The sequence below is a fragment of the Lycium ferocissimum genome, chromosome 11 (assembly GCF_029784015.1).
Source record: "Lycium ferocissimum isolate CSIRO_LF1 chromosome 11, AGI_CSIRO_Lferr_CH_V1, whole genome shotgun sequence".
In the NCBI taxonomy this organism is placed as follows: domain Eukaryota; kingdom Viridiplantae; phylum Streptophyta; class Magnoliopsida; order Solanales; family Solanaceae; genus Lycium; species Lycium ferocissimum.
Genome location: NC_081352.1, coordinates 14,252,941 through 14,279,790, shown reverse-complemented (window position 1 = coordinate 14,279,790; position 26,850 = coordinate 14,252,941). Strand labels below are relative to the sequence as shown.

The following is a 26,850-nucleotide window of genomic DNA, read 5'->3' as shown; positions in this document are numbered from 1 at the left end:
CTACTGCTTCCCCTTTGTCCAGACCTCCAACTACAAAAGAAGAAGAAAATTACATCCCACACTACAAAATCATTAAATAGGTTTCATACAGGTAAGTTGACCCAGAGAAGATTATCAGATTACACACAAGACCAGCATGTTTGAAACTACCAAGAGAAAGCACTATATAAGTACACAAACTAAAGGAAAGTACACTGTTTTTTCAATGGTGGTGTCTGGACCAGCTTGCCAGACTATTTCACAGGGTACCTACTACCTCCCACCAACAAAGGTAGGAGATAACTCCACCAAGGGTTAGGTAGATGGGGAGAATTCTTTTCCTCTGTGAGAACAAAAGGATAGTGTCTTTTAAATGTAAAGCAGCATTTTTGGAATAATTGAAAAGCACCGGTTGTTGAATACCGAAACACTCCTTTTAGAGTACTATTCCTCCAAAAATAGATTTCATAAACCTACCTTTAAAAGAAAAAATAGATTTAGCCTTGTTAAGTCTATGACCTCATCTAAAAAATTAATCTATTAGAAAGAGCGTTCAAATCCTATTGGACGCAATTTATTTCCATATATATTTTTTTTTAAGATTGCGATAGCAAGAAAGACTGTTTGGATATATGAATCCAAGACGCTTAATTCCTTTTTTTATTAAGATTAAGACAAAAGTGATCAATATTTCTTTAATACTTTTACTTAATTATGCCTTCAACACACCCCTTCAAGTAAAGCTCCGATTCTTTTTATGGGAGTATAAATTCTTTCTGATAATGGGTGGCAGTGAGACTCGAAGCTAGGATCTCTGTCTGCTCTGATACCATGTCGAAATTTGTGACCATCTCATTTAAAAGCTGAAGCTATTAGAGAGAGCACACTTTTATTTTTTTGATTACATCTGCAACAAATCTAAACCTCTTTAACAAGCTTTTCAAAGAAAAAGGGCAGAATATTGGGGAACAAGTTAGAATAAAAATTTCATCCTACACTAAAACATAATCTAAACCAAAATGTGAAAGAATCTGACAAACCCAAAACCTTAAGGTCATGGGTAGAGTAGCCCACGACATCATAAACACCTTTAAACCCTTACACAATCGATGAGGGGCAAGTACTTCACGAACACCATCTTGCACATGTAACCCAGCTCTTAGATTTACAAGTGGACTGATGGACTGGAGATCTTTTTTTTTTTTTCCTTTTTTCTTAGAAGATTGAAGAGTGGACGGTAGAAAGAGAGATCAAGCTCAACAATTGAAGTGGGCCCGGAGCTAAGAGGAGAGTAGGCTCAATAAGCTAAGGCGTGGCCCGGATCAAAGTTTCTGGCTCGATGGGCTGAATTGAAAGAGAGAAGGTCAGTGAAACTCCATGGGAGAGCGAAGCTCAGAGCAATAGAACATGAAGAGATAATGTGGTTGTGCACGCAGTTTCACCAAGTCTAGCTCTAATACCATGCGAAAGAATCTGAGCATCCAACCCAAAACCTTAAGGCTATGGGTGGAGTAGCCCAGGATATCATGAATCCTTTTGGAAACCCTTGCACAACTGATGAGAGACAAGTATTTCTCTAACACAAGAGATCGTTATTTTCTCCATTTTCTATCTACCCTACAAGTCTATTATGTCACCTCTTTCGAAGTTCAAAAGTTAGCTATGTACGTTCTCTTGGAAGAGAAGATACATTTGCCGTGAGTTTATTAGATATAAACTCGGTACAAGATTTCACAAAATTTCTCAGTTCTAACCATAAGCTAAAATGAATGTTACCTGGATCTTCTTTCCTTAGAGATCATCAATATATAATTATTTAAGTCATTTCTCTGGTAAGTTGTCTACTCCACAATATTCAGAGTCTCATATTTAGTGCTTAAAAGATTTACATTTAACCAGCAACAACCAAGTACCATATATAGTAAGCTAATAATTTGAAGCATACATAGTACCTGTTGTAAGGGTCATAATAGCTGTTACTCTACAGAGAAATGTGTGAAAGAGGAAATAGCAGTAGCAAATATCAGTACTGAGGCAACTATTTAACACCTCGAAAAAGACAATATGCTCAATATTTACATCTATAAATTTAATCAAAAAAAGAACACTAGTGTAACGACCCGTTTGGTCGTTATTGTGTTTTTGGCCCATTTACCCCCGTTGATCATTACCCGAGCCCTGTTAGTACGATTTTGACCCGCGGGGATGGGTGGCACGGTTCCCGAGGTAATCGGGAGAGTTTTATGATGACTTATGAGAAACAGAACCTTAGAATGAAAAACGGTTGACCGATAGTTGACTTTTGGGTAGAGGGACCTTTTTCGGAAATCTGTCGATTCCGTGGGGTCCGGAGGGTCGATTATGACTTGGTGAGATGTTCAGTTCAGTTCCCGAGGCACTCCGGAGTACTTTGGGTTAATGGTTGGAAAGTTGATTTTTGGCCATTGAGTGTTGACCCGGTCAAATAAACCTCTGATGGAAATTCCGAGACCACGAGTGAGTCCGTAGCGTGATTTTATGTGTGTGCATGTTTGGTTTGTACCTGGCAGGTCTCGGGTGATTGTCGGATTTGGGAAGGACTTGGTGAAAAACTAGGAAATTTTGGTTCCTGGTGTCTTGACCCAGCTAGACTGGGTGCGCCCCAGCGGACCCGCCTCAGCGAGGCCTGGTCCGCGGTTCCGAAAATGTGGATTCCATGGGAATCCGCCCCCGGAAAAATGAAATTCCGCTGGCGGATGCGCAGTTTACTGTCGATCTTCCGCTTCGGCGGAAGAAGGCAGCAAGAAGCGATTTCTCAATTCCCATTCCCAAAATTATTTCTCCAAAGTGTCTCTCTCAAGGGCGATTTGAAGTGTTTCCGAGTGGATTCTTCTTGGGGTAAGTCTCTCTAACCTTGTTATCCATTATTTATCTTTCCTAAGCTTGAATCAATGGTGGGAATCTAGAAAACTAATGGAAGAAGATGGGTCTTAACCATAACTTTGTTATTTGAATTCTAGGAAGATGAGTCTTAATCTTAACTTTGTTGTTTGAATTCTAGGAAGATGAGTCTTAACCTTAACTTTGTTATTTGAATTCTAGGCTTCAAATGTGAGATTAATTGATGGATTTGACTAATCTAAGCATGGAATTTCATTAATTAGTAACCAATAGGCTTGAATCTTCCATTTAAGTTAAGAAATTGAATATGGAAAAGCTAGGGTTTATACCTAATTAGGGGGTTTTGCTTTGAATGATAAAATTGATCAATACTTGAGCTAAATTAACAATTGGAGAGTAGAATTGGACTTCTAGAACGGGTTACCTTTTCCATCTTTGAAATACCCGTTTTACCCTTGTGGGCCCGATTTCCATCTTTTCCTTAGTTGATTTTGATTCAAACGAATGTATAGCAATATGGGTACCGTTGTTTCCCGTTTCTAACTTAAGATTCGATAATGGCTAGACTTTGAGTATTCAGAGGCTCTTCGAAAGGTCAAGGCTCAGTTCTGATTGTTCGTGCCACCAGTAGGTTACGGCTTACCTTTTTGTTAGACTCCAGTTAGCGAAGCATATGTAGAGTTAGTTATTGACGGAGAAAGCATGTTACGCCTTCGGGTATGAAGTTGGGATGGAATACTTAGGTTGGTATTGTTGTTGATTTTGTGGACTGTGTCGTGATTGTACTTGATTGCTAGCATGCCTATCTTCAGTTCCTTTCTTTATATATGTTATCTAACTGTTGTCGGCCTATGATACCTACCAGTACATAGTGTTTGTACTGATACTACCTTGTTGTACTCTTTTTCTGAGTGCAGAGTTCGTGACAAGCTCCACATCTATCCCTCGAAAGTGATCCCGAGGCCAGGCTTACGAGTGTCCAGGGTGAGCATCTGCTGAGTCTGCTGCCCGGAGACTCCTCTATCCTCTGTCTTTATTATTCCTATTCTCAGACAGATACTTATTTTAAGACTTGTACTTCCTAGACATTTGTACTTAGGTGCTCTTGTACTATTCAGACCAGATTCAAGGGTTGCATATTTAGCTTCTGCACTATTATCTATTTATGATTTTAGACTTCTATTACTTCTTATTTACTATTTATGTTGTTTGGATGATTGAGTGAAGGACGGGTTCGCCTACCAGTTGGGAAAGGGTAGGTGCCCGCATGATCAGTGATTTGGGTCCTGACACTAAGCCTTTTAAAAAGAACATAATTCGATTGATAGTTGCCAGGGCATAAGTTCAGGATGTTCTCCAAAGAAATACAGAAAGGTGTGGCATCTTATTTTACCACAGGTCCACAGCCTAGACAGTATTTTAAAGTTTAAATGAGAGAAAAGTCAAACCTCAAGTTGCCTAAGGCTGCTCATACTCTTTGATGTTCCTCCAATTACTAGTGACTGTGAAGAGAGTGCATCACCAGTTCCTTGCAGACGCTTTAAAAGCTGTTGGCTCATATTTCTCGCCTCTGCGGCTTTATTCAATGCATCTTCAGTAGCCATGAATTGCTGAACATGTGCTTTCTGCATAGGACAAAAAAAGCAGGCCGTTCAGAAAATATACCAAAATAATCAAATCTTCCTGCATTTAAAAAAAAAAAAATGAAAGGTCTTACATATGTAAACACAAGTCCATATCTAACAATCAATTCATACCATCCATATCAGGTTGACAGGTGTGAAGGAAGTGCAATAGAAGGAAACACTCAACTAATAACCAAGTTAAATTGAAGATTCAATTCAGATCGAAGGGAGCAACAGTTTACGAAGAGTTCCGAAAGGGTTTTAAGAAAAAAAAAAAAAATCCACAACAAAGTCCAAGGAACTTTGCAAAAGTAACAATTTGAAGGTGGCAAACTATTATAAGGAATGAAATAAAAAGGACCTGTCTCTCAAGAAGTTGATTTTGGCTCCCTTTTGAAGACGTATCACCTCCAATTTTCCCATTGCCATAAAGCTGATAGTGTAAAGGTGATGTTACATCAGGAGAAGAAGCATCCATTACTCTCTCATTCTCGTACTTGTACCTGTTTCGAAGGGTAAAATTGACATCAATGAATAGGTGCATCATCATGCCACAATTATCATAAATTGAGTTCAAGCAGATAAAACAAAAACCAAGTGGAAGCAAAAGGCCTCCATCCCTTTCAAATCGGTTGCCTCGTCGGAAATTACATGTTTTATAAAATACATAAATTGAATTAGTTTTTCCGGCAGTGAACAGTAACTCGACAGTGAACAGTAACTCGGACTTTGAACAGTGTTTTCCGGCGGCGACCAGGTTCAGTTCAACTGGAGTTGGTACCTCCGGTTGCCATATCCATTATTTGTTTATACACTTGTAGTTACATTTTGCTGACTTTAGACCTTTGAATAATTTATTAGTTCATACTCGTTTTCGTGGCTTTGGTTAATGATGGTAGACTAGGGTCATGTTCTCGTTCGGGGACGGGGGCGAGGGTTAGGAGGAGTAAGTGGGTTAAAGGAGCGTCTAGGTTAAGAGTAGGTTCTTAGAACATTGGGACGTTAACAGGGAAGTCCATAGAGCTAGTTAAGATTCTTAAGAAGAGAAAGATTAATATAGCTTGTGTCCAAGAGACCAAATGGGTAGGTCCTAAAGCTAAGGAGGTAGACGGGTATAAGCTTTGGTTCTGCAGTGAGGTCGACGTATAGGAATGGGGTAGGCATTTTAGTAGATAGTGAATTAAGGGATCGGTGGTAGAGGTTAGGAGAGTCGGCGATAGGATGATATCGATTAAGGTGGTCGTTGAAGGGCTCACTTTGAACATTATTAGTGCATATGCGCTGCAAGCGGGCTTAGGCGAGAAGGAGAAGAGGAGCTTTTGGGAGGATTTGGACGAGTTAGGGGGAGGCATACCGCCTACTGAGAAGCTATTCGTGGGAGGTGATTTCAATGGGCACATCCGGTCTATTTCGGGAGGTTATGATGATGTGCATGGAGGCTTTGGCTTCGGGGACGGGGAATGGAGGAGGAGTCTCGCTTTTGGATTTTGCAAGAGCATTTGGGTTGGTGATAGCCATTCGAGTTTCCCGAAAGAAGGAGGAGCACTTGGTAACCTTCGGTAGTTCGGTGGCTAAGACTCGGATATACTTTTTACTCCTTGGGAAGGATGATAAAGGTACGTGCAAAGGCTGTAAGGTCATTCCGACGACGACCTTACAACCCGACATAAAGCTGCTTGGTGATGGTTTAGGGATCGAAGATGACGAGGAAGAAGAGGGTCGTGGATGACGAGCCTAGGATTAAATGGGGGATTTTGACCACGACTAGTGCCCTGGAGATGGGAGAGAAATTGAAGGATATGGGGGCCTGGGATAGTAGTGGGGATGCGACCAGTATGTGGGATAGGACGACTAGTTGTATTAGGGTGGTAGCAAGGGAAGTGTTGGGGGTCTCGACAGGTAGTCGTGGTCAGCATCGAGGGGACTAGTGGTGGAATGGAGAAGTTCAAGGGAAGGTGGAAGCAAAGAAGGTGGCGTATGAGAAGTTGATAGAAAGCAAGGATGAGGTGGAGAAGTGGACGAATAGGGAGCTTTATAAGATGGCGAGGAAGGAGGCGAAGTTGGCAGTTTCGACGGCAAAAACGGCAGCTTTTGAATGCCTTTATGCTGAACTAGAGGAGAAAGGAGAGGATCAGAAATTGTTCAGGCTAGCCAAGGCGAGGGAGAGAAAGGCACGTGATGTGGATCAAGTGAAGAGCATCGAGGACGAGCGTAGCAAAGTATTGGTAGAGGAGACTCGTTAGACGGAGATGGCGATCATTGTCCAAACTCTTGAATGAAGAAGGGGACAGAGACATTGTGTTGGGAGATTTAGAACATTCAGGAAGGCGTCACGATTTTGGGTATTGCAGGAGTATTAAGGTTGAGGAGGTTAAGGGTGTTGTTCGTAGGATGCGCAGGGGAAGAGCGACCGGACCTGACGAGATTCCTGGGGAATTTTGGAAGAGCGCGGGCCGGCGGGTTTGGAGTGGCTGACTAGGTTGTTTAATGTCATCTTTAAGACGGCAATGATGCCGAAGAATGGAGGTCGAGTGTAATAATACCTTTGTACAAGAACAAGGGAGATATCCGGAAGTTGCGACAACTATAGAGGTATCGAGTTTGCTAAGCCATACTATGAAAGTGTGGGAAAGGGTGGTGGAGATGAGGGTGAGGAGAGGCGTGTCTATTTCGGAGAACCGGTTCGGATTCGTGCGGGACGCTTAACTGCGAAGTCGTCACTTGTGTGTGAGGGCGGGTGGGCGAGTATAGGGAGAGGAAGAGGGACTTACGCGTGGTATTCGTCGACTGAGAAAAGACTTACGATAAAGTTCAGCGAAGATCCTGTGGAGATGCTTGGAGGCTAAAGGTGTACACATGGCGTATACTAGGGTGATTAAGGACATGTATGAAGGAGCCAAAATCGGGGTAAGGACGGTAGGAGGGGCTCGGAAACCTTTCCCGATTGTGATGGGGTTGCGTCAACGATCAGCTCTTAGTCCGTTTTTATTTGCCTTGGTGATGGATGGATTGACGCGGCAAATTCAAGGTGAGGTGTCATAGTGTATGCTTTTCGCGGATGACATAGTCCTGATCGACGAGACTCGTAGCGGAGTTAACGCTAGGCTAAAATTTGGAGGGTTGGAGACATGCTGCGGAGTCTAAAGGGATTAAGGCGAGTAGGACGAGACGAGTACTTAGAGTGCAAGTTCGGTGAAGCGCCTCGAGGGCTGGCTTGGAAGTGAGGCTTGGTACCCGGAGGTCGTCTAGAGAAGAAAAGTAGTTTCAAGTATCTTGGGTCTATTATACAAGGCGGCGGGGAGATTGACGATGATGTCACACGTCGTATTGGGGCGAGGGTGGAGAAAATAGAGGCTCGCTTCCGAGGTGCTATGTGACAAAAAGGTGCCACCGCGACTTAAGGGCAAGTTACGCAAGGTGGTGGTTAGATCGTATGTTGTATGGGGCGGAGTGTAAGATCTCTCACGTTAAAAAGATGAAAGTTGCGAAAGATGAGAATGTTGAGATGGATGTGTGGCCACACCAGGAGTGACAGGATTAGGAATGAGGATATTCGGGACAAGGTGGGAGTGGCCTCGGTGGAAGACAAGATACGGGAAGCGAGATTGAGATGGTTTGGACATGTGAAGAGGAGAGACACAGATGCCCCAGTGCGGAGGTGTGAGAGGTTGGCCATGGATGGTTTCAGACGAGGTAGGGGTAGGCCGAAGAAGTATTGGGGAGAGGTAATTAGACACGACATGGCGCATTTACAGCTTACCGAGGACATGGCCTTAGATAGGAGGGTTTGGAGGACCCAGATTAGGGTAGAAGGCTAGTAGATAGTCTCGTTATTCTTCCTTATTAGTAGTCGCATTATTGCAGTATAATTTCTTGTGCTGCGATTTACTGCTATTATACGTTATTTTCTGTGCTTTGATTATCCTATTTTATACGTATGTCGCTTTCGTTATTTGCATTTCCATATCGCTTTGAATCTCTTAGCCTTATACGACCTCTTTTTATGCTTTTTATTGAGCCGAGATCTTTCGGAAACAACCGTCCTACCTCGGTAGGAGTAAGGTCTGCGTACCTCTGCCCTCCCAGGACCCCACGTTGTGAGATTTCACTGGGTGGTTGTTGTTGTTGTTGAATTAGTTTTTTTTTTTTTTTTTTTTGTTATAAAGATGGTAGGATAAATTTTATTAACGAAGTACCAAGCTGGTACAGAAATTACAGCAGAAAGAAAAACTCAGACACATAAATTGAATTAGTTTACCTTTTCATTTCATCAATTATTCAAGTACTTGTATTGTATTACTTTGGGTTAAGAGTTTAAGACATCGGGCTAGCGATCCCACACACCTTCTATAGCTGGTCATATATGCCACATGGCAGATAGTGACTCTAAATTATTGAGTGCTTAACGGATAAGATGGTTGGTTGATGCACTGCATCAGGCGGGTCAGACAGGTGGCCAACGTACAGAAGATGGGTAAGACATGTGGAACTACACTTCAAGACCAAAAAAATTGGATCAGCCACATGAATCTTTAGTATGCATTCTGCCCTCACATCCATCTAATTCTAATATTAAATGATTTATCTTGCAAGGCAACCCAGGGATCCTCTAAATTAGATTTCTAAATCTTGCACAGACCCCTAACGGGTATACAGGTCTAACCAGAATAAAAAGACACCACACAACTCCGAACCTAATATAAGCATAAGATCAACTAATTATAATTCTAACTAGTTTGTCGACTATAGTTGGTATGATACTTATCTCTGATTGATTTGCCTTTTGATATGTTAAAAAATATGAGGAAGTGCAACATCTAACCAATTAAACTAAAAAAAAGGGCAGCCCGGTGCACTAACCTCCCGCTATGCGCGGGGTCCGGGGACGGGCCGGACCACAAGGGTCTATTGTACGTAGCCTTAAATCTAACCAATTAAACTATTGGTCATAAATAATAAGAATCAGAATTCCCATTCCTGAAATTGGACATGTATTTCCTATAGAAACAAAATTAACCAAATCAGGTAACAACTGAAAAAAGAAACTCGAAAGGAAAAATACGAGTTAAAGTAATTTCAGTTGTTCATTCATATTAGCTGAGAAAAGAGTAAAGTAATTTCAGTTGTTCATTCATATTAGCTGAGAAAAGAGCGATCAGAAACCAAGGTAGATGGAATCCATAAATGTAAATTTAGAGATATTTCTAAGAAGATCAGATTACCTTAGAATCTCTGCATCAGCTCTAACGTCAACTTTCTCTGTTTCTCGAGTAATTGTAGTCTTCAGCTTTTGAGCATAGGCATTGATTGCCTGTAGCAACTGCGGAGGACTTTTCAGGCAACCTACAATTGCTTGTCTTACTTCATCGGGTAAATCACCATCAAGGTCAATACCCAACTTGGCAGCTTGTGACAGAGAATTCATATGGATTCCGTTTCCTTCATAAGCAGGAAAAGAGTTGCGAATCTTTTCAGCCATCTGCATAGCAAGACACTCACATGCCTTCCTGATATTTCTTTCCCAGGTTGTTTCAATGAGAATGACATCTTCCGCACTTTTGGTTCCTTTAAAAGTTGAATAAACATCTTTCTCATTTGCCTGAAAAGTAGTAACCACCTCAGCAGAAGAATCAACACTAGACCGCTTAACATTCCTTGCTTGGTTAACATAATAACTTAGACGTTTATGGTACTCGGAAAATATTTTTGCAGCTTCATCACACTGTTGATCATAAGCCTCCAGCATTACTTGTTTATGTCTGCATTTAAAAGTATTAATATCAGCTGTACTTAATGCCACTCATGCTAACCAATCTAGACACAGGTTCTTGTTGCTTAGGGACAGAAATGCGCAAGTTTAAAAATGAAAAAAGGAATAATCCAACCCATTATTCCCGCCATCCACACCTTGAGTGAATCAGTTGTTATAGTTTAGAGTCAATGAAATTGGAGTGAATCAAAAGGTTAACTCGGATTCATATCATCAAAGTGAATCAAAACTTTAGAGTCAATGAAATTGGAGTGGGTATAGTTTATTATATATACACGTTTCCTTTCTTCTTTTTTTCTGGGTAATGTATACATGGTCAGAGCAGAATATAGTGTATTCAGTTAACTTCTAGAAGAGCTATATTTACCACAGTGAAATACCTCAGTTTTAGTGAACGGAAGTCCAGTTGGGTTCTTCTCTCCACAAAATGGTATTAGACAGGGAGATCCCTTATCTCCCTTTCTTTTTATCTTAGCAATTGAAGGTTACCAAAATGCTTGACAAAGCTAGCCAGCTGCAGTAGATTCAAGGTTTTAAGGTGGGCACATCATTAGGTGGTTGTAAAACAGTGTCTCAGTTGCTATATGCCAGATGACGCATTGATAATTGTGAAGCAGACAGGTCACAAGTGCTATAACTCAACCTCACACTTCTTATCTTTGAAGCCATTTCTGGGCTACATATCAACATGTTAAAGAGTGTCATACACTGTGAATTCTGTGCCAAACATTGAGGAACTAGCAGGTATTATTTGTGGTAATATTGGTGCATTCCCTACTACATATCTGGGCCTTCCATTGGGAGCTAAATTGAAGTCAACAAATGTATGGAATGGGACAATTGAAAAGCTTGAGAGGAGGTTGGCATCTAGGCAGCTGCAGTATCTTTCAATGGGGGGTAGGCTGACTTTGATCAACAGTGTGCTAGATAGTATCCCTACATGCACCATGTCATTATTCCCAATGCCCAGGAAGGTGCTGGATCAGCTTGAGAAAATCAGACGTCCCTTTTTATGGGAGGGGAACAGCCAGAATTATGAATTTCAATTAGTCAAATGGGCTGGAGTTAGGGATCTTCCAAAACACAATAAAAGCACGTTGATGAAATGGCTGGAGATATGGTTCAGGGGAGTCTGCTTTCTAGAAAGATGCGGCCAAGGCTAAGTATGGAGTTCAAAATCATTGGTGTACCAAAACTCCCAACTCCCCAAATCATGTCGGCCTCTGGAAGTACATTAGCAAGCTGTGGGATGAGTTTTATAAAAGGGTAAGTTTAGAGTTCATAATGGAGCCAAAATTAAACTTTGGAAGGAACAATGGTTGGACAATTCTATTTTGAAGGATGACTATCCAGACCTGTTCCATAGCTGAAAACAGATCTGGCAGCACCTGGAACTCCTATTCTGAGAAGAAATGTGCATGATTGGGAGGTACAACATCTCATGGACTTACTGAGTAGGCTTGGAAATTGCAGCGTGACAGAGGAAGAAGCTGATGACAGAATACTCTGGGGTGCTTCAAAAGAAGGGTTATAACTTATATACAGTAAAAGAAGGATACAGCTATCTTTTAACACAAAACCAGATTATAGAGTTTTGCCCATGGAAACTAATCTGGAAAACTAAGCTACCCCCAAAGATTAAATGTTTTGCTTGGACAGTCCTAAATGAAGCGTGTTTAACTCAAGACAACCTTAGTAGACGAAGGATTCAACTGGTGAACAGGTGCTACATGTGCTTAAACAACTCAGAGAGTATTAGTCACCTTTTTCCTACATTGCACTGTCGCAAAAGATCTGTGGAATATGTTCTATTCTCTCTTCGGTCTAAATTGGGTCATGCCTTTTAGAGTCAAAGATACTTATGAACGTTGGTTTTCATGGAGAGTTAAAAGAGCCATCAGGAAAGTCTGGATCATGATGCCTGCAAGTATTTTTTTGGTGTGTTTGGATTGAGAGAAACCGCAGATGTTTTGATGGGATATCATCTCCAAACCACTCACTAGAAGCTAGGTGTCTTCTTAAATTATTTAGCTGGAACAGTTAACTCCTGTAAATAGTTCAGTTCAGTTTTTGGATTTTGTTGGCTCTCTGATTCTGAGGGTCTACCAGAAACTTGATCTCTCTACCTCCCAAGGTAGGGATAAGGTCTGCGTACACTCTACCCTCGCAGAAAACAAGTAAAAAAACCCACTTGTTTTCCAAGAAAACATTTTCCTTCATACCAAACACAAACAAGTAAAAAAACCCATTTGTTTTCCAAGAAAACATTTTCCTTCATACTAAACACACCCTTGAAGTAAAATATTCTTCTATACATAAGCTCATCACAAGAATCAAAATAAAGAACAACACAAAGCTTGTAGTTGCTAAAAGATGAGAGATATTCAGTACTATTTAGAAATTATGCAATGTATGTTATTTAATACAACAAATCAGGCAGTCGATAAAAAGTTATCCTAGTATAACTAATCTCAGCATTACTGATACACTCTATTAGATATTATTCTTATACACCCTACCAAACGACCCCTTACAACTTTAAAATGAAGAATTGAAGTACGACTTTCTTCTATACATAAGCTCATCACAAGGATCAAAATAAAGAACAATGTGAAGCTTGTATTTTCTAGTAGATGAGATATAATATTACAGTAGGCTGATTCTAGTTTGAAGAACCTGTAGTTAGACCTCTCGTCAAATTGTTGATATGTAACGACGGAAAACGATACAATCTATCAAAATGTTGTATCAATCAAAACAATACAGTACAACACAACACAATATAATACACGCATTACTCTCCTTCCTCCTAACATTTCCACTGCCATTTCCATTTTCATTATCTAATAATCCTAGTTTATCTTTTAATATACTTCTTTTATAATAGCTCTACCGCGTACCCTACTTTTCTTGTAGGTTTAACCTTCAAATTACTGATGCGCGACATTATATAATGATAAAAAACGATACAATAAAAAATACAATACAACACAATTCAATATAATACGATACATTATGAAACAATACATAGCAACCATCCAAACAAAGTGTACTAACGAAACTGTAGTTAGACCTCTCGTCAAGCATGCGTTTACGCTCACCCTCTATAATAACTCTACCCCCTACGCTACTTTTCTTTATAATATTGTAGGTTTATCATTCAGATTGTTAATGTGTGACACTATGTAACAACGGAAAATGATACAATCTACCCAAATATTGTATTCATTAAAACAATACATTATAATAACACATTATGAAACAATATGTAACAACCATCCAAACAAGCTGACGTACCTGCAGTTAGACCTCTCGTCAAGCATGCGTTTACGCTCACCCTCCTCCCTCGACACCTCCAACATTCTCGACTTCAACTCTTTCCTTTGACGCCTCACTATCTGCCTTAGCCTTTCCACTTCTTTCTCAGCCAAATCCCTCTCTTGCAAAGCAAATTCCCTACTATTCTCACCACTCGACGACGCCCCCAAACCCGAACTACCGCTCTCCTTCCTCCTAACAATTCCATTATTACTACCATTATCGTCTCGACCGTGTACGAGGATATTACGGTGGACTTTTTCGACAGTTTTCTCAGATTTAACTCTATTTAAAAGAAAATTCCATATAGGTATCATGTTACCACGGCAAATTTTGCGAAGCGAATCGATTGTGGGCATTGTTGCTTTGCTTGAAGCTGCATATGAACCTAATGGTTGGTATCCCATTTCTTTTTGTAGCCATTCTAATATTGCTTCTGGTTGTACGGACGACGATCCTGCCATATCAAAACCTAGAGTTTCCAATTTTCACAATAAATTGCAATTAATTGATTAACTACTCCAGTTTGAAATTAGGAATAGTTAATTGATTGATAGCCTCAAAACAAACTGATCCGAAATTGGAGATAAAAGCATAAGTTAAAAAGTATGTTTTAAAATGAATTTTGAATATAAATATTGACAGATCTGAAGAATGAGATTGATAATGGAAGGGTGGTTAGAGTAGAACTGTAGAATTAGTGTCGCTGCAAGGGATTTGTAGCTCACTCGAAGTGTACACAAATTGGGAAATTTGGAAAGGGCAGTGGATCCACACTCAAAAGACAAATTAGGCAAAGTTCAAAAATCAAAATAGAACGTCCCGCGTGCTTTAAGGACTTGTTTGCCATGAGAATTTTTCACTTTTTCTGAAAAATTATTTCACTTTAATTTGAAAATTAATATTTGGCTATAAAAATACAAATACAACTTCTAGTTTGGCCACGAAAACTAAATATTTTTCACTTTATTTGGAATTCTAAAGTTGGAGTTGGAATTGAAGATGGAATTGTATTTGGTTATAGTTTTTGCAATGAATATTTGGCTGTTTAAATGTATTAAAAGTGAAAAAAGTAAAAAAAAAATATATGAAAACAGGTCTTTTAAGTGTTTTTCAAATTTCAAAGCAATTTTCATGGCCAAACGCTGATTCAAAAAAAAAGTGAAAATAATTTTCAGGAAAAAGTGAAAAATTCTTGTGGTCAATTGTTAGAAAGTTTTTGAAAACAAATTCTCACATCCCCACCCTCAACACACCCAACGCTCCATTTTACCAACAACATACCTAGTGTGATTTTTGGTTACTAAACATAAGAAAATAAGTAAGATACTCACTTATTTTTACTAGAAAACGTTTTCTAAAAAAGCATTTCTCATGAAAAATATTTTCCTTCATACATAATACACCCAGAGCCTGTTTCAATTAGCCTATTGTAAATGACTTATAAGCTTTAAAGGCTTTGTTTGGACAACCACGTTATAATTGGATTTGGTGCAATTACTAAGATAGTAATCTATATATATATATATATATATATATATATATTATAAAGTAGGAATAATAATTGATATAAGCGCTCTATATATGCCTCCATTCCTATTTATCTTTTTTCTCCATTTTTTGCATTTTTTCTCCATTTTTATGCATAATATAAACTGCCTAAATGGCTCAACAAAAGCCCGAGAATATAAATGATGTAGTAAAGCTAGCCCACGCAGTAGTATCTTTAAGACACAATTACCTTCCCAAAAATAATTGTCAGGTGCATTGATATATTGTAATTGCTCAATCTAAATTGTCTTAATTACACCTCCCTCTCTTCCTCTTCTATTGGTTTCTTCTCCAAAAATTGTAACCGTTGAAAGTTAGTATTTATAAGATGAAAACCCACTTGCCTACTACCAACAAATTCGTGTGTGAGATTTGTTACAAAAGAACCTGCTGCATGAAGACTCGTGGCACCAGATCATTTTTTCGATTATGAAACTGTATTTTCAAGGTAATGATTTGTCCACTTATGTCCTCTTTTGGCTATTTTAGAAGTAGCATAGATATGTATTATGTAACGTTGTGGATAATGTTTTGAAAACGAAAAATTATGATCTTTGGTTTTATCTTTTGTTCATTTAGTTGATGAAATACTATGCACGTGCGCTTGCAATTGAAGTTTTAACTTTTATTTTGGGAAGAGTATTAAGGTAAAGAGTTGATGTTTTGTTGTATTTATACTTTGTTGAATTCAAACAATTCAACTTAAATGGACATTTTGAAAAAACTTATCTTTCTTGAAATGTGAGTCTCTTAAATAATCAAATACTGAAAATTAATTCAATTATGTATAGACTTAAGTTCTCTTTAGAAATACAGATATACTTTATTTTTATTTTTTTACAAGGGTACTTTTGTTTTAGAGGCTGCACCAAGCAGGTTCAAATATGCACAAGGTAAAAAGTCCGAACTTACTTTTTTAATAATTATCTAAAGAGTTGAGTAACTATATAAGAGAAAAATAGATATAATTTTTGGACAATCCAAACTATTATTAAATGGCGAGAGGTGAAATATTTTTATGTTTCACAAAAAAAAAAATTATGCTATGTCATACTAATGGTACTGTTTGAAAAGAGTTAAATATGTTAATTGAATTGCATCTATTTGTCATGAATGTTTACCTTCGTACCATATTGTTTCTTTCCATTTTTTGTCATTTTCTCATTTCGTAAACTAATGTATTCAATAGTTTAATATAAATTTAAAATTGATGAAAACTTTTCCAGGTTATAGTATCATGTGATTTGTATTTATTATATGTTCTCCGACAGAAAATCATTCCTATCAATTTGATCAAGGTGACTCCAGGAAACGAGAGCATTAACAGTATTACTTTTGTAATATGATCTATTATGTGACACACTAATGCCCTTGGATATTTTAGTGGGATCAAATTAATTCAAAAACTCTACTTACGACCTCTAGACTTCTAGAGCCATTGCTTGCTGTAATCTTGGTTGGTGATGAAAAGTTCGGGAAAAATATAAAACTGATGAGGTTTATTGAAGACTACAAAGATCTTTAATATTTGAATATTAAAAAATAGTGTAGTTTATAAATTTGATTAGGTTTTTATGACCACGCGAAGCGTGGCCAAGTGGAGAATAGAATAATAAGGAATCCTTGAGGGAGTCATGAGCGGTAGGAGGATGAGGATTGAGGACTGTAGCCCGCGGAAGGGCGAGGTAAGATTTAAGGAACTCCTTAAGGAAATATATGCGAGAAGATTTGAAGTTGAAACAGACTTTACCAGAGTACCCAGATGGCTTATTAACTTTGTTCTGGTTATACTGGTTTGGATTATCTTTATTTCCAAGGCTAAGCACGGGAAAAGAAAAAATACACAAGGTATGCTTAATTAAATTTTTATTCTTTCCCTAGAGGGATGATATCTAAAATTTGCCAGCTCATCTTTTATATCTTTGTTAATGTTTTTAAGTCCTGCGCGAAGCGCGGGCAAATTCACTGGTTAAACATAATTACCAAGACTTTGTTTGTCGTAATTACATTGTAATTAAGGTACGATTGCACAAGTGTAATTACATAGTTAGATCTTTTAAAAATAAAAGTTAATTTTCAAAACATAAAGGTTAATATATGATACTAAATTTATTTATTGCTATTCTAGATACGTATTATCTTTTGAAAATATAATATTAAATAATTATATATTTGTAACTAATATTGTACAAAATAACTAATATATTAATAAATAATAATTAGTTGATCTAACTAATTAAAATTATAACTAAGCACACATTTTGCAAGAAAATCATGGACTACATCTTGATTTAAAATATAAAAAATTACCGCCATAATTTCATAAAATTGTTCAAATGTTTGATAAAATGTAATCAATTAATTCTGACATTACTCAGTATAAGTCAAGTTTGTCTATAACTTCACTTAACAAGAAAATCCAACTGTAATAACATCACTCTTTGTAAGACGAGTTTGTAGATTACTTGTTCTTTTTATGATTAGGAGGTATAATTTGAAAAATATTCGTTAATTAATAACGGAGTAGTGGTTAATTGATTGGACAATAGACCCAAAACGAATTGATCAGAAATTGGAGATAGCATAAGTTAAAATTATGTTTCAAAATGAATTTTAAATACAATATCAACATAGATCTGGACAAAATTACAAATTGGAAAGGGCAATTGGAACAAAGACAAACTAGTGAAAGTTTAAAATAGAAGGTCCCGCTCGAAAGCTACGTGGTGCCAAATCTTTAGGCGTGCTTTATTGCCGCCCGGCCCGAGAAAAGCTCCAGTAAAATTCCAAATAAACCTGTTCTTTTTTCCTAAAAATGAAAAACAAATAGTTGTACTCTGTTAATTCAAGTTGAATAACTTTCAAACAGTTCAAAGGAAAATCTTTCAGCAATTTCATTTATTGAGCAGTCTTTTCTCCCTTATTATTTGTCTCATTTAAAATCGATTTGAATTCCTGTTTCTTTGTTCGGAGATCCTTCATCTTTGTTTAATTTTAAATCATTGGGTTTAGACATTATTTTGGTGCTTTTTAATTCTTTCAAAATGGCAGAAAAATACCCTTTTGCGGTTTCTACAAAAGAATCCTACTAGATGATGGGTTGCCCCGTGAAACACTTTGGATCAAAAAGTTTGAGCCTGTTTGGTTGCTTGAATTGGAGAATTAATCTCTCTTCCTTTTTTTTCTGGGTAATTAAATATTTTTATTTTTTAAAAGTAATTATGTACAAATTTCAACTAGAAAAAGTTAATCTTGGACAACTGCCTCAAGTATAAGAAGGTCTTTGTATTTTGCACCCTTAGGGTCGTTTGATACGGAAACAAGTTATGTAGGTATATACGGGGATTAGTTATACAGAAATTATTTTTTATCATGTGTTTGATTCACTATATTAAAATCGAATTTACTTCACATTAATTTTGCAAGCCTTGAGTAGTGTCATTTCCTTCGTGAGTTCTAGTTAGGGGTGGGCGTTCGGTTCTTCGGTTCGGTTTTTCAAACTTCCGTTTGGTTATTTCGGTTTCAGTTTTTTGAAAGTGGACACCGAACACCGCACCGAATTAATTCGGTTCGGTTCGGTTTCGGTTTTTCTAATTCGCTTTTCTACTTGTAAAATGGACTTTCTTTAACAGACGGCATGCCATTAAGCTCCTCAATGTTCTGCTTCCATTCTGCATTCACCTTCTAGCTGACCCTATAACATTGTTCCTCAAATGATATGGAAAATTATGACCTGCTGTACATATCGTGATAAGCAACACTAAGCCACTAACAGTAGCCAACAATTCATTTTTTCTAGTGATGGGCAAAAATTCATTTTTTTTTCTAGTGATAAGCGACTAATACAACAATGTCACTATGGAATATCCCGGCCTTTTGTTCTTCCCGATCGTTATTTACCGTACATCTAATTATGGGAGAACGAGAGTGTCAAAAGGAGGAACGGGAACTACGACAAAAAAAAAAAAAAAAAAATCGATGGCAAGCCCACCCGAAAATTCACTCTATACCTTATGCCCACCCAAAAATCTATACCCTCTATACATGCCCACCTGAAAATTCACTAACTGTGCCCTGCTTTTTTCTAGAACTTGAACAATACAACCAACAACATTAAAAAACTAGCAACCAAGTTGGCTGAAAAATCGATAAGAAGAAAACTAAACCAAAAGAGGGCTTAAAGCCTTCAACTTAAAATAATAACAACGACCAAAGATCAAGAAAACAACGCACAAGGCAAAAACAAGCAACACAAATAACATAAGCTTAAAACAAGCAGCGTACCAAACTGCCAAACAACATAAATAAACAACACAAATGTCTTAAAATTTAGCTTCAAATACAAAAAATTAGCTGTCACAAACTATGTCTTAAATCCCTTGTCTTACACACAACACTAGCAATCACAATTCGGTCCGAAATTCACCAAATTCAAAACACATGCTCAAATTTGAAGACGAATTTTCCTCTCTTGTTGACGCTCAAGACATTTCCCAATGTGTTTCATCAAGGAACCTGTGTCATTCACTCTTGAATTATATTTAAGTATCATACCACATGTCAAGCACCTTAATTTACGCCCTTCTTCATTGTCTTGAACTACCGCAAAATATTACCAAACATGTGAGCGAGCATTAGGAGCCATTGTTGAACTTGAACATAATAAAAAATAAGACAAAACCAAAAGTTAGAATATTACTTTCAAGGTAAAAGAATAGAAATACAAAATAAAATATTAAACTTACCACTAGTAGCAAATTGCAATCAAACTCCCTAAATCAAACATCAACAATGCAAGGATCTCTTCCGCTATTTGCTATCTCTAAAGGAAATTTAATCAAATATGTCATACAACATAAATAAGTATATGATTTTTGCACTAAAAAACACAAAAAAATATAAAACCTTACCAAGTTCAAGAGTCTCAAGATACTCCAAACTTTCTTCCATATTAACGGGTTTAGTCTCTTCTATAAGCCAATCTTGGGCACAAATAAGAGATTGCACGCATTTAGGAGTCAATGAACTTCTAAATGGATCAAGAATACGTCCATCGGTACTAAATGCACATTCCGATGCCACACTAGAAACCGGAATAGCCAACACATCACGAGCCAACTCTGAAAGAACAGGAAATCTAGGAGTATTTATTTTCCACCAATCTAAGACCTTATAGTCAACACATTCATCTTCAGGCTCTTGTTCTTCACTAATGTATCTATCCAACTCCGATTTAGCACCCCTACATCCAGAATTTTCCTTTTGTTTCTTCAACTAAAGCTTAGTTCTCAAAGCTTTTATTCTCAAAGAGGTGTCAGAACTAGAAGATACATCAGATGAGCATTGAGATGAAGAAGATGCAGATGGAGATGATTTATGATGAAATTCTCTTGAATAATTTTTTAGATACTCTCCAAACAAAGATTTCATATAATCATACACTCCTTTGCTTACTTTCTTTCCTACTTCCTCCCCCAAATAGCTTTCAAGCCCAAAGCTAACATACACACACTTTATTACGAGGATCCAACACTAAGCAATAAAAATCATTTTGTTCATCTTTTCAGATCACCCCAATACTTTTTTAAACTTTTCTCTCATCCGCTCACCATTTTACTCAAATTAAGATCTTCACTTACAAACACACTTTCAAATCTACATCAAACTCATATATATCCTCAAAATGAACATTAGAAGTAACATAATGTGAACCTGAAACCTTTACGGTGAGCTCGTGAAATCTTTCAAGAAACTTTATCACATTCCTTACATTCACCCATTCATCAGATTGGAGAGGACCTGTAACACTTCCATCTTCAAGAACATGAGTAGAAAGATAATTATTAAAATTCTCATAAAAAAGATCAAACCTATCAAAGGCCTTCTCAAAGTGTTGTGCCGTATCCAACATGAAGTAGGTGGAATTCCACCTAGTAGGCACATCTACCTCTAATGTTTTAGAACAATCCACCCTTTGAACTTCACAACATTTCTTAAAGTGACTTCCGTTTGCCGAAGATGATCTAACATACCTCACCATTTGCCTAACACATTTGACAGAAGCATCAATTTCCTTCAAACCTTCATGCACAATTAGATTAAGTATGTGTGCCATACATCTCACGTAAAGATGCTTACGATCCATTATATTAGTTCCCCACATATTTAACTATTTAGACAATTCTCTAACTGTAACATCGTTGGAAGAAGCATTATCAACAGTAACAGAAAAAACCTTATCCAAGTTCCAATAAAGCAAACAATTACTAATAGCCTCTGCCATATGCTCACCCTTATGACTATTGATAGGGCAAAATTCAATATTTTTTTATGCAACATCCAATCTTTATCAATATAGTGGCTTGATCAAACACATATAATTAATTCTTTGCAATGATGTCCATGTGTCAGTAGTAAGGCAGGTTTTTGATTTTGCGTCTCTAAAATTCTTCTTCAAATCTAGTCTCAATTCGCCATAAAGTTCATAACAATCTCTTGTTATTGTTCTACGGGAAGGAACTTGAAATAAAGGTTGGGCTACATTCATAAACTTCTTGAAGCCTTCCTTTTCTACAAAGCTAAATGGTAGTTCATCCGTAATTATCATCTCAACAAAATCCCTTCTAATTAATTGTTGATCAAATTCCCAAAGCGGCTCATCCTTAGATGCAAAATTTATCTTTTTCTGAGTGCAAGTTTCAATCTTAGCTTTATATACTGGGCACCTCAAAGTTATATGTTGTCTCAATCCCGTTGTCCAATTTACAATTGTATTAGCGGCATAAAGATTTTTACAATGTCTACACCTCGCTTTACCAATACCATTCATAACAACCTTATCAAAATGATCCCAAACCGCTGATCTAGAACTTATTTCTTTTATTTTCTTTGTTACCCAGGTCTGGGTGTCAAATGACTTGTCAATGTCATTGCTATCATCTGTATTAGGTACGCTATCAGTTGAACCAGCCGCACTTAGTCTAGTTTCATCCGCCATCTATGAAAAATTAAAAAGAGAAACTATAAGATAGAGCTCTATAGCAATGCTTACTACTTTAAAGAAAAAAATAGAGCTCTATAGCAAGAGAGCAGTTCAACAAACACTCAACAAACCGAACAAGCATAAGAAATATGCGCTTATGCACCTAAAGAAAATCTAGCAATTACAGTATAAACAATTCTTGCCCAGATTTCTCCAAAACTACAAGAACAGATGTTGTCTTCTTCTTTCCTTTACAATTCTAAAGATACCCACTGATAATTTAAGAAAATTTAACACCCCAATAAAGATTTAAACTTTACTGAAAAGGAAAAGAATTTAAAACAAATCCAACCCAATACTTACAAATTCAAGGATTCTTTATCCAAAACTAGCTAGGGTTCTATGAAAAAGAAATTAAGGTTCAAACTTATGAAAAGGAAAGAACAATCAAACAAAGAAATTATAAGGAGAAAATGAAATTACCACCGTTGTTGGTGCCTGAGAACTCCCGCCGCCGTTGGTGTGAGGACTGAGGACTGTTAGGTGTGAGGAGTTGATCAGAGCAGTGTGAGGACTGTTAGGTGTGACCGTGTGAGGACTGAGGAGTCGGACTGTTAGGTTAGGTGTGAGGAGGAGAGGAGAGGAGAGGAAATGAAGGTTAGGTTGGTCCGTTGGATTTGGATAGTCCGGTATACTAATTTCACCGCTTAGGGATAGGCAGATAGTTCATAGTTGGATATATTAAGTTGGGCCTGAGAAAGTGGAGTGGGCTGAGTGATCTGAGGGTGAGGGGTGTAAAAATTATTTACTAAATTTTTGGTTTAATCGAATACCGAAGAACCGGTGAACCGGAACCGAACACCGAACCGAACACCGAATTTGTTATTTAAACCGAACCGAAAAATTGAAAAATCGAAATAAGTTGGGTCGGTCTGTTTTTTCGGTTTTCGGTGTTTATGCCTACCCCTAGTTCTAGTCGAGGTAGAATTCTTGGGTTCTTGATTTCGGTGCAACTTTCCACATATGTCCACATACGAATTAGTTTGCCACTTACAAGCAGGCGAGTGGGACTGTCTACTTGTGTGATGATAATCTATTAGCGGTAAAGGAGATTGGTAACATCAGATTGAGAATGTTCGATGGCATTATCAGAAACATTGAGTGTTGGCATGTTCCTTGAATGAAGAGGAATTTTATTTCTCTTTCGACTTTGGATGATCAAGGGTATAAGTTTCACTTAGCGAATGAGACACTTAGAGAATGAGACACTTAAAGTGTGTAAAGGCTCCATGGTGCTCAGAAGGGTAAGTTGCATTCTAGTATATATTATGTTCAAGCTAGTGTAGTTGAAGGAGAAGTAGTTGTAGCTTTTGGAAAGAGTGATTTGAATCAGTCTCAGTTGTGTCACTTGCGACTTGGTCATATGAGTGAGAAGGGATTGTCTTTGTTGGGCAAGTAAATTTTCTGGAAGGGTACAAAAATCAAGCTTTGAATTTTTGTGAGCATTGTGTGTTTGGTAAGAATACTAGGATGGAGTTCTGCAAGAAGGCAGAGCACAAGACCAAAGACAAGTTAGATTATATACATTCAGACTTGCGGGGTTCAAAACCTTTTCCTCCAAGAGTGGCACCAGATATCTAATGCCTTTGATTGATTATTACTCAAGAATGGTATGAGCATATTTTCTAAAAATAAAAAGATGAGGCATTTCCTACATTTGTTAAATAGATGACGATGGTTGAGAGGCAGGGAAAATGATAAGTTAAGCGTCTTCAGACCAACAATGGGTTGGAATTTTACAATTCAAAGTTCAATAATATATACAGCAGAGAGGACATAGTGAGACACTGCACTTGTGTCGGAATACCACAACAGAATGGTGTTGCAGAATGTATGAGCAGAACGTTTTGTGATGGGCACGAATCATGATTTCACACATGTGTTAGCAAGGTTTTATTGGGCTGAAGCAATCAATAGCTTTTTTATTTGGTCAAATATTCTATCCACAAGTATTGAGTTTAAAACTCCTTTTGAAGTATGGTTTGGTTTACTTGCTGATTTTTCAAATTTGAGGATATTTAGTTGTCTTGCTTATGCTCATGTGAGCTAGGGATGGAAAACTTGAGCTGAGGACAAAGAATTGCATATTTCTAGGGTATGCAACTAGAGTAAAAAATTACTGGTTGTAGTGCACAGATCATAAGACTCCAGGGTTAATTATAAGTAGATATCTGACATTTAATAAATCTTCCTCACTGGCAGTCTGAGGGAAAAGGCAATAGTCAATGATCGTAGAGCTAGAAATTGAATCTCCACTAACTCAGCCCAGTAGTTTAAAAGTAGAGGAAACGGATGAGGTGCAAAACCTTAATCATGATGATAATGTTGATGCACCTATTCAACAAAGAACCACACAGCATTGCAACAGGAGATAGTGATAAACCGACCATAAAGGTTTGCAAACATAATTGGTGTGAATCTTCTTGGATATGCAAATCTTGTGGAATTTGTTTTGTAAGACTGTTAACGTGTTTGAGCCTAATAGCTATAAGGAAGTTATAATTCTAGTTCAGAAGTAGATCAGTTAGTTGGTGTTATGGGTGAAGAGACAGAGTCTCTTCAAAAGAATCAAACATGGAAGCTTGTTTCATTGCCAAAAGGATAAAAGGTTGTAGGCTGCAAATGAATTTTCAAAAGAAAGGAGGTTGTTCCGATGGTTAAAGCACCAAGATGTAAGATAAGATTAGTGGTTAAAGGTTTTACATAGAGGGAAGGGATAGATTACAATGAAGTGTTTTCACCTGTAATGAAACATAACTCTATCTGGGTCTTACTAGCTTTGGTGGCTCTTCATAACTTAGAGCTAGAACAATTAGATGTGAAAATTGTATTCTTGAATGGTGACTTGGAAGAATAGATATATATGAGTCAACTTGAGGGATTCATCATTCCATGTACAAAAAATCATGTTTCTTGGTTAATAAATCTATATATGGTCAGAAATAATCGGCTAGGCAGTAGTATAAAACATTTAATACATTTATGATTCAAGATGCCTTTCTTGAAATACATATGATAGTTGTGTGTATTACAAGAAGCTTGAAGAATGCTCTTTTGTGTATTTATCTTTATATGTGGATGACATGGTTATTGATGCTAAAAGCATGTCACATATTGTTTGATTGAAAAACAACTAGGTAAGGAGTTTGAGATAAAGAATTTGGGTTACAAAAGTAAGATATTAAGGAAGGAGATTATTCGAGATAGAAAAGTTCGACGCTATTCTATCTCAACAGTCCTATATTGAGAAGGTTATCAAAAGATTTAATATGACAGGTGTTAAACATGTGCCTTTGTTCCTGTGCTTCCAATTTAAAGTTGTCTGCAGACATGTCACCAAAATAGATAAGGAGATGTAATAGATGTTTAGTGTTCCATATTCGAGTGTTGTGGGTAGTATTATGTATATTATGAATTTTACTCGCTCCGACATTTCACATGTTGTTAGTATTGTGAGTAGATACAGACATATCCTGCTAAAGAACATTAGTAGGCAGTGAAGTAGATCTTGAGATACTTGAAGGCTATTGAAGATGTGGGCTTAACTTTTTGCAAAGACAAGCTAAGCGAATCAATAGTATCCTATGTTGATTCGGATTATGTAGGGGACTTGGATAAGAGAAGATCTATGAGAGGTTATTTTACTCTTTCTGGTATGTCATCAGTTGGAATACGACTTTGCATTATGTTGTTGCTTTGTTTACCATAGAGTCTGAGTATATGACAATTATGGAAGTAGTGAAAAAGGTTATTTATTTATCTACAAGGCTTGGTAAGTGATCTTGGACTGGCTCATAAGAAGACTTCAGTGTTTTGTGTTAGTTAGAGTGTCATTCATCTTACCAAGAATCTAAGTTTACATGAGGAGATGAAGCATATTGAAGTCAGACATCATTTTATGTAAGACATTGTATCAAAAGGGGTGGTTGATATGAAGAAAGTGTCTACACATGATAATCCGACTGATATTGTCACACCCCGACCTTACTAGGGTGTGATGGGCACCCGACTCTCCTCAGAGTCGAGCGAACCCTTAAACTTTCGCGTTACCAAAACCTGTCATTTCAAAAAACTTTCAAAAGCATGAAACTTTTCGTAGTAGATCATTGTCTTTATACAGAGTATGAAAAACTTTCAATCCATTTCGTACTTCTTGACGTACTATCCACAGGACGCTGTCTGCAAAGTCTCTAACATATACAAAACACCATGACATAAATACTTTGACTCGGCAACACTCCGGAAGAAAATGGAGCTCGCCAATCCCGCTGGAACATCTTCTAGCAATGCCTTCTACTCGTCCGGTGTACCGCGTGGTACGAAACGCAGCCCCAAAGAAAGAGGGTCAAGACGAATATGTAAAGCATCACCGAATCATAAATAAGGGAAAGCGTAACAATAAGCCAACTTAGAGAGAACCCGAGCAACCCGGAACAACATTGAATCATGCCATGTAGTGCCCTCGCACCAACTCCAAGATACCCAACATGAATACATACACAAGTCCTAGAATACACAATCTAAATATAATAACACAATGGTCCCTTCGGACGGCCGGTCCCGACATACGTCTATCCCTGGTTTCGGCATGCCGGCTCCGAAATAATAATGATGATGGTTCTTCCGGCATGCCGGTTCGAAATAATAATGATGATGGCCCCTTTCGGCACGCCGGTCCAACATAC

General features: G+C 37.6%; 2 protein-coding genes across 2 annotated transcripts; both read right to left on the bottom strand.

Moving 5' to 3' along the window:
• On the bottom strand, positions 1-14,379 carry LOC132038058 (AUGMIN subunit 5-like). Its single transcript, XM_059428784.1, has 5 exons — positions 13,552-14,379; positions 9,707-10,243; positions 4,846-4,987; positions 4,308-4,484; positions 1-30 (listed from the first exon to the last, which is right to left on the bottom strand). The coding sequence occupies exons 1-5, from the start codon at positions 14,034-14,036 to the stop codon at positions 1-3; spliced, it is 1,371 nt and encodes a 456-aa protein (XP_059284767.1). The 5' UTR covers positions 14,037-14,379.
• Positions 14,380-21,472: 7,093 nt separating this feature from the next.
• On the bottom strand, positions 21,473-22,759 carry LOC132038057 (zinc finger BED domain-containing protein RICESLEEPER 3-like). Its single transcript, XM_059428783.1, has 2 exons — positions 22,589-22,759; positions 21,473-22,120 (listed from the first exon to the last, which is right to left on the bottom strand). The coding sequence occupies exon 2, from the start codon at positions 22,118-22,120 to the stop codon at positions 21,473-21,475; it is 648 nt and encodes a 215-aa protein (XP_059284766.1). The 5' UTR covers positions 22,589-22,759.
• Positions 22,760-26,850: the final 4,091 nt, after the last annotated feature.

Excerpts from the sequence above, each read along its gene's own strand:
- LOC132038058 (XM_059428784.1), bottom strand. The coding sequence starts at position 14,036 with ATGGCAGGATCGTCGTCCGTACAACCAGAAGCAATATTAGAATGGCTA. Across the intron at positions 4,988-9,706 it reads GCTGATGCAGAGATTCTAAG|GTACAAGTACGAGAATGAGA; the intron begins GTAATCTGATCT and ends CCTTCGAAACAG. Across the intron at positions 31-4,307 it reads GCAGCCTTAGGCAACTTGAG|TTGGAGGTCTGGACAAAGGG; the intron begins GTTTGACTTTTC and ends CTTCTTTTGTAG.
- LOC132038057 (XM_059428783.1), bottom strand. The coding sequence starts at position 22,120 with ATGGCGGATGAAACTAGACTAAGTGCGGCTGGTTCAACTGATAGCGTA.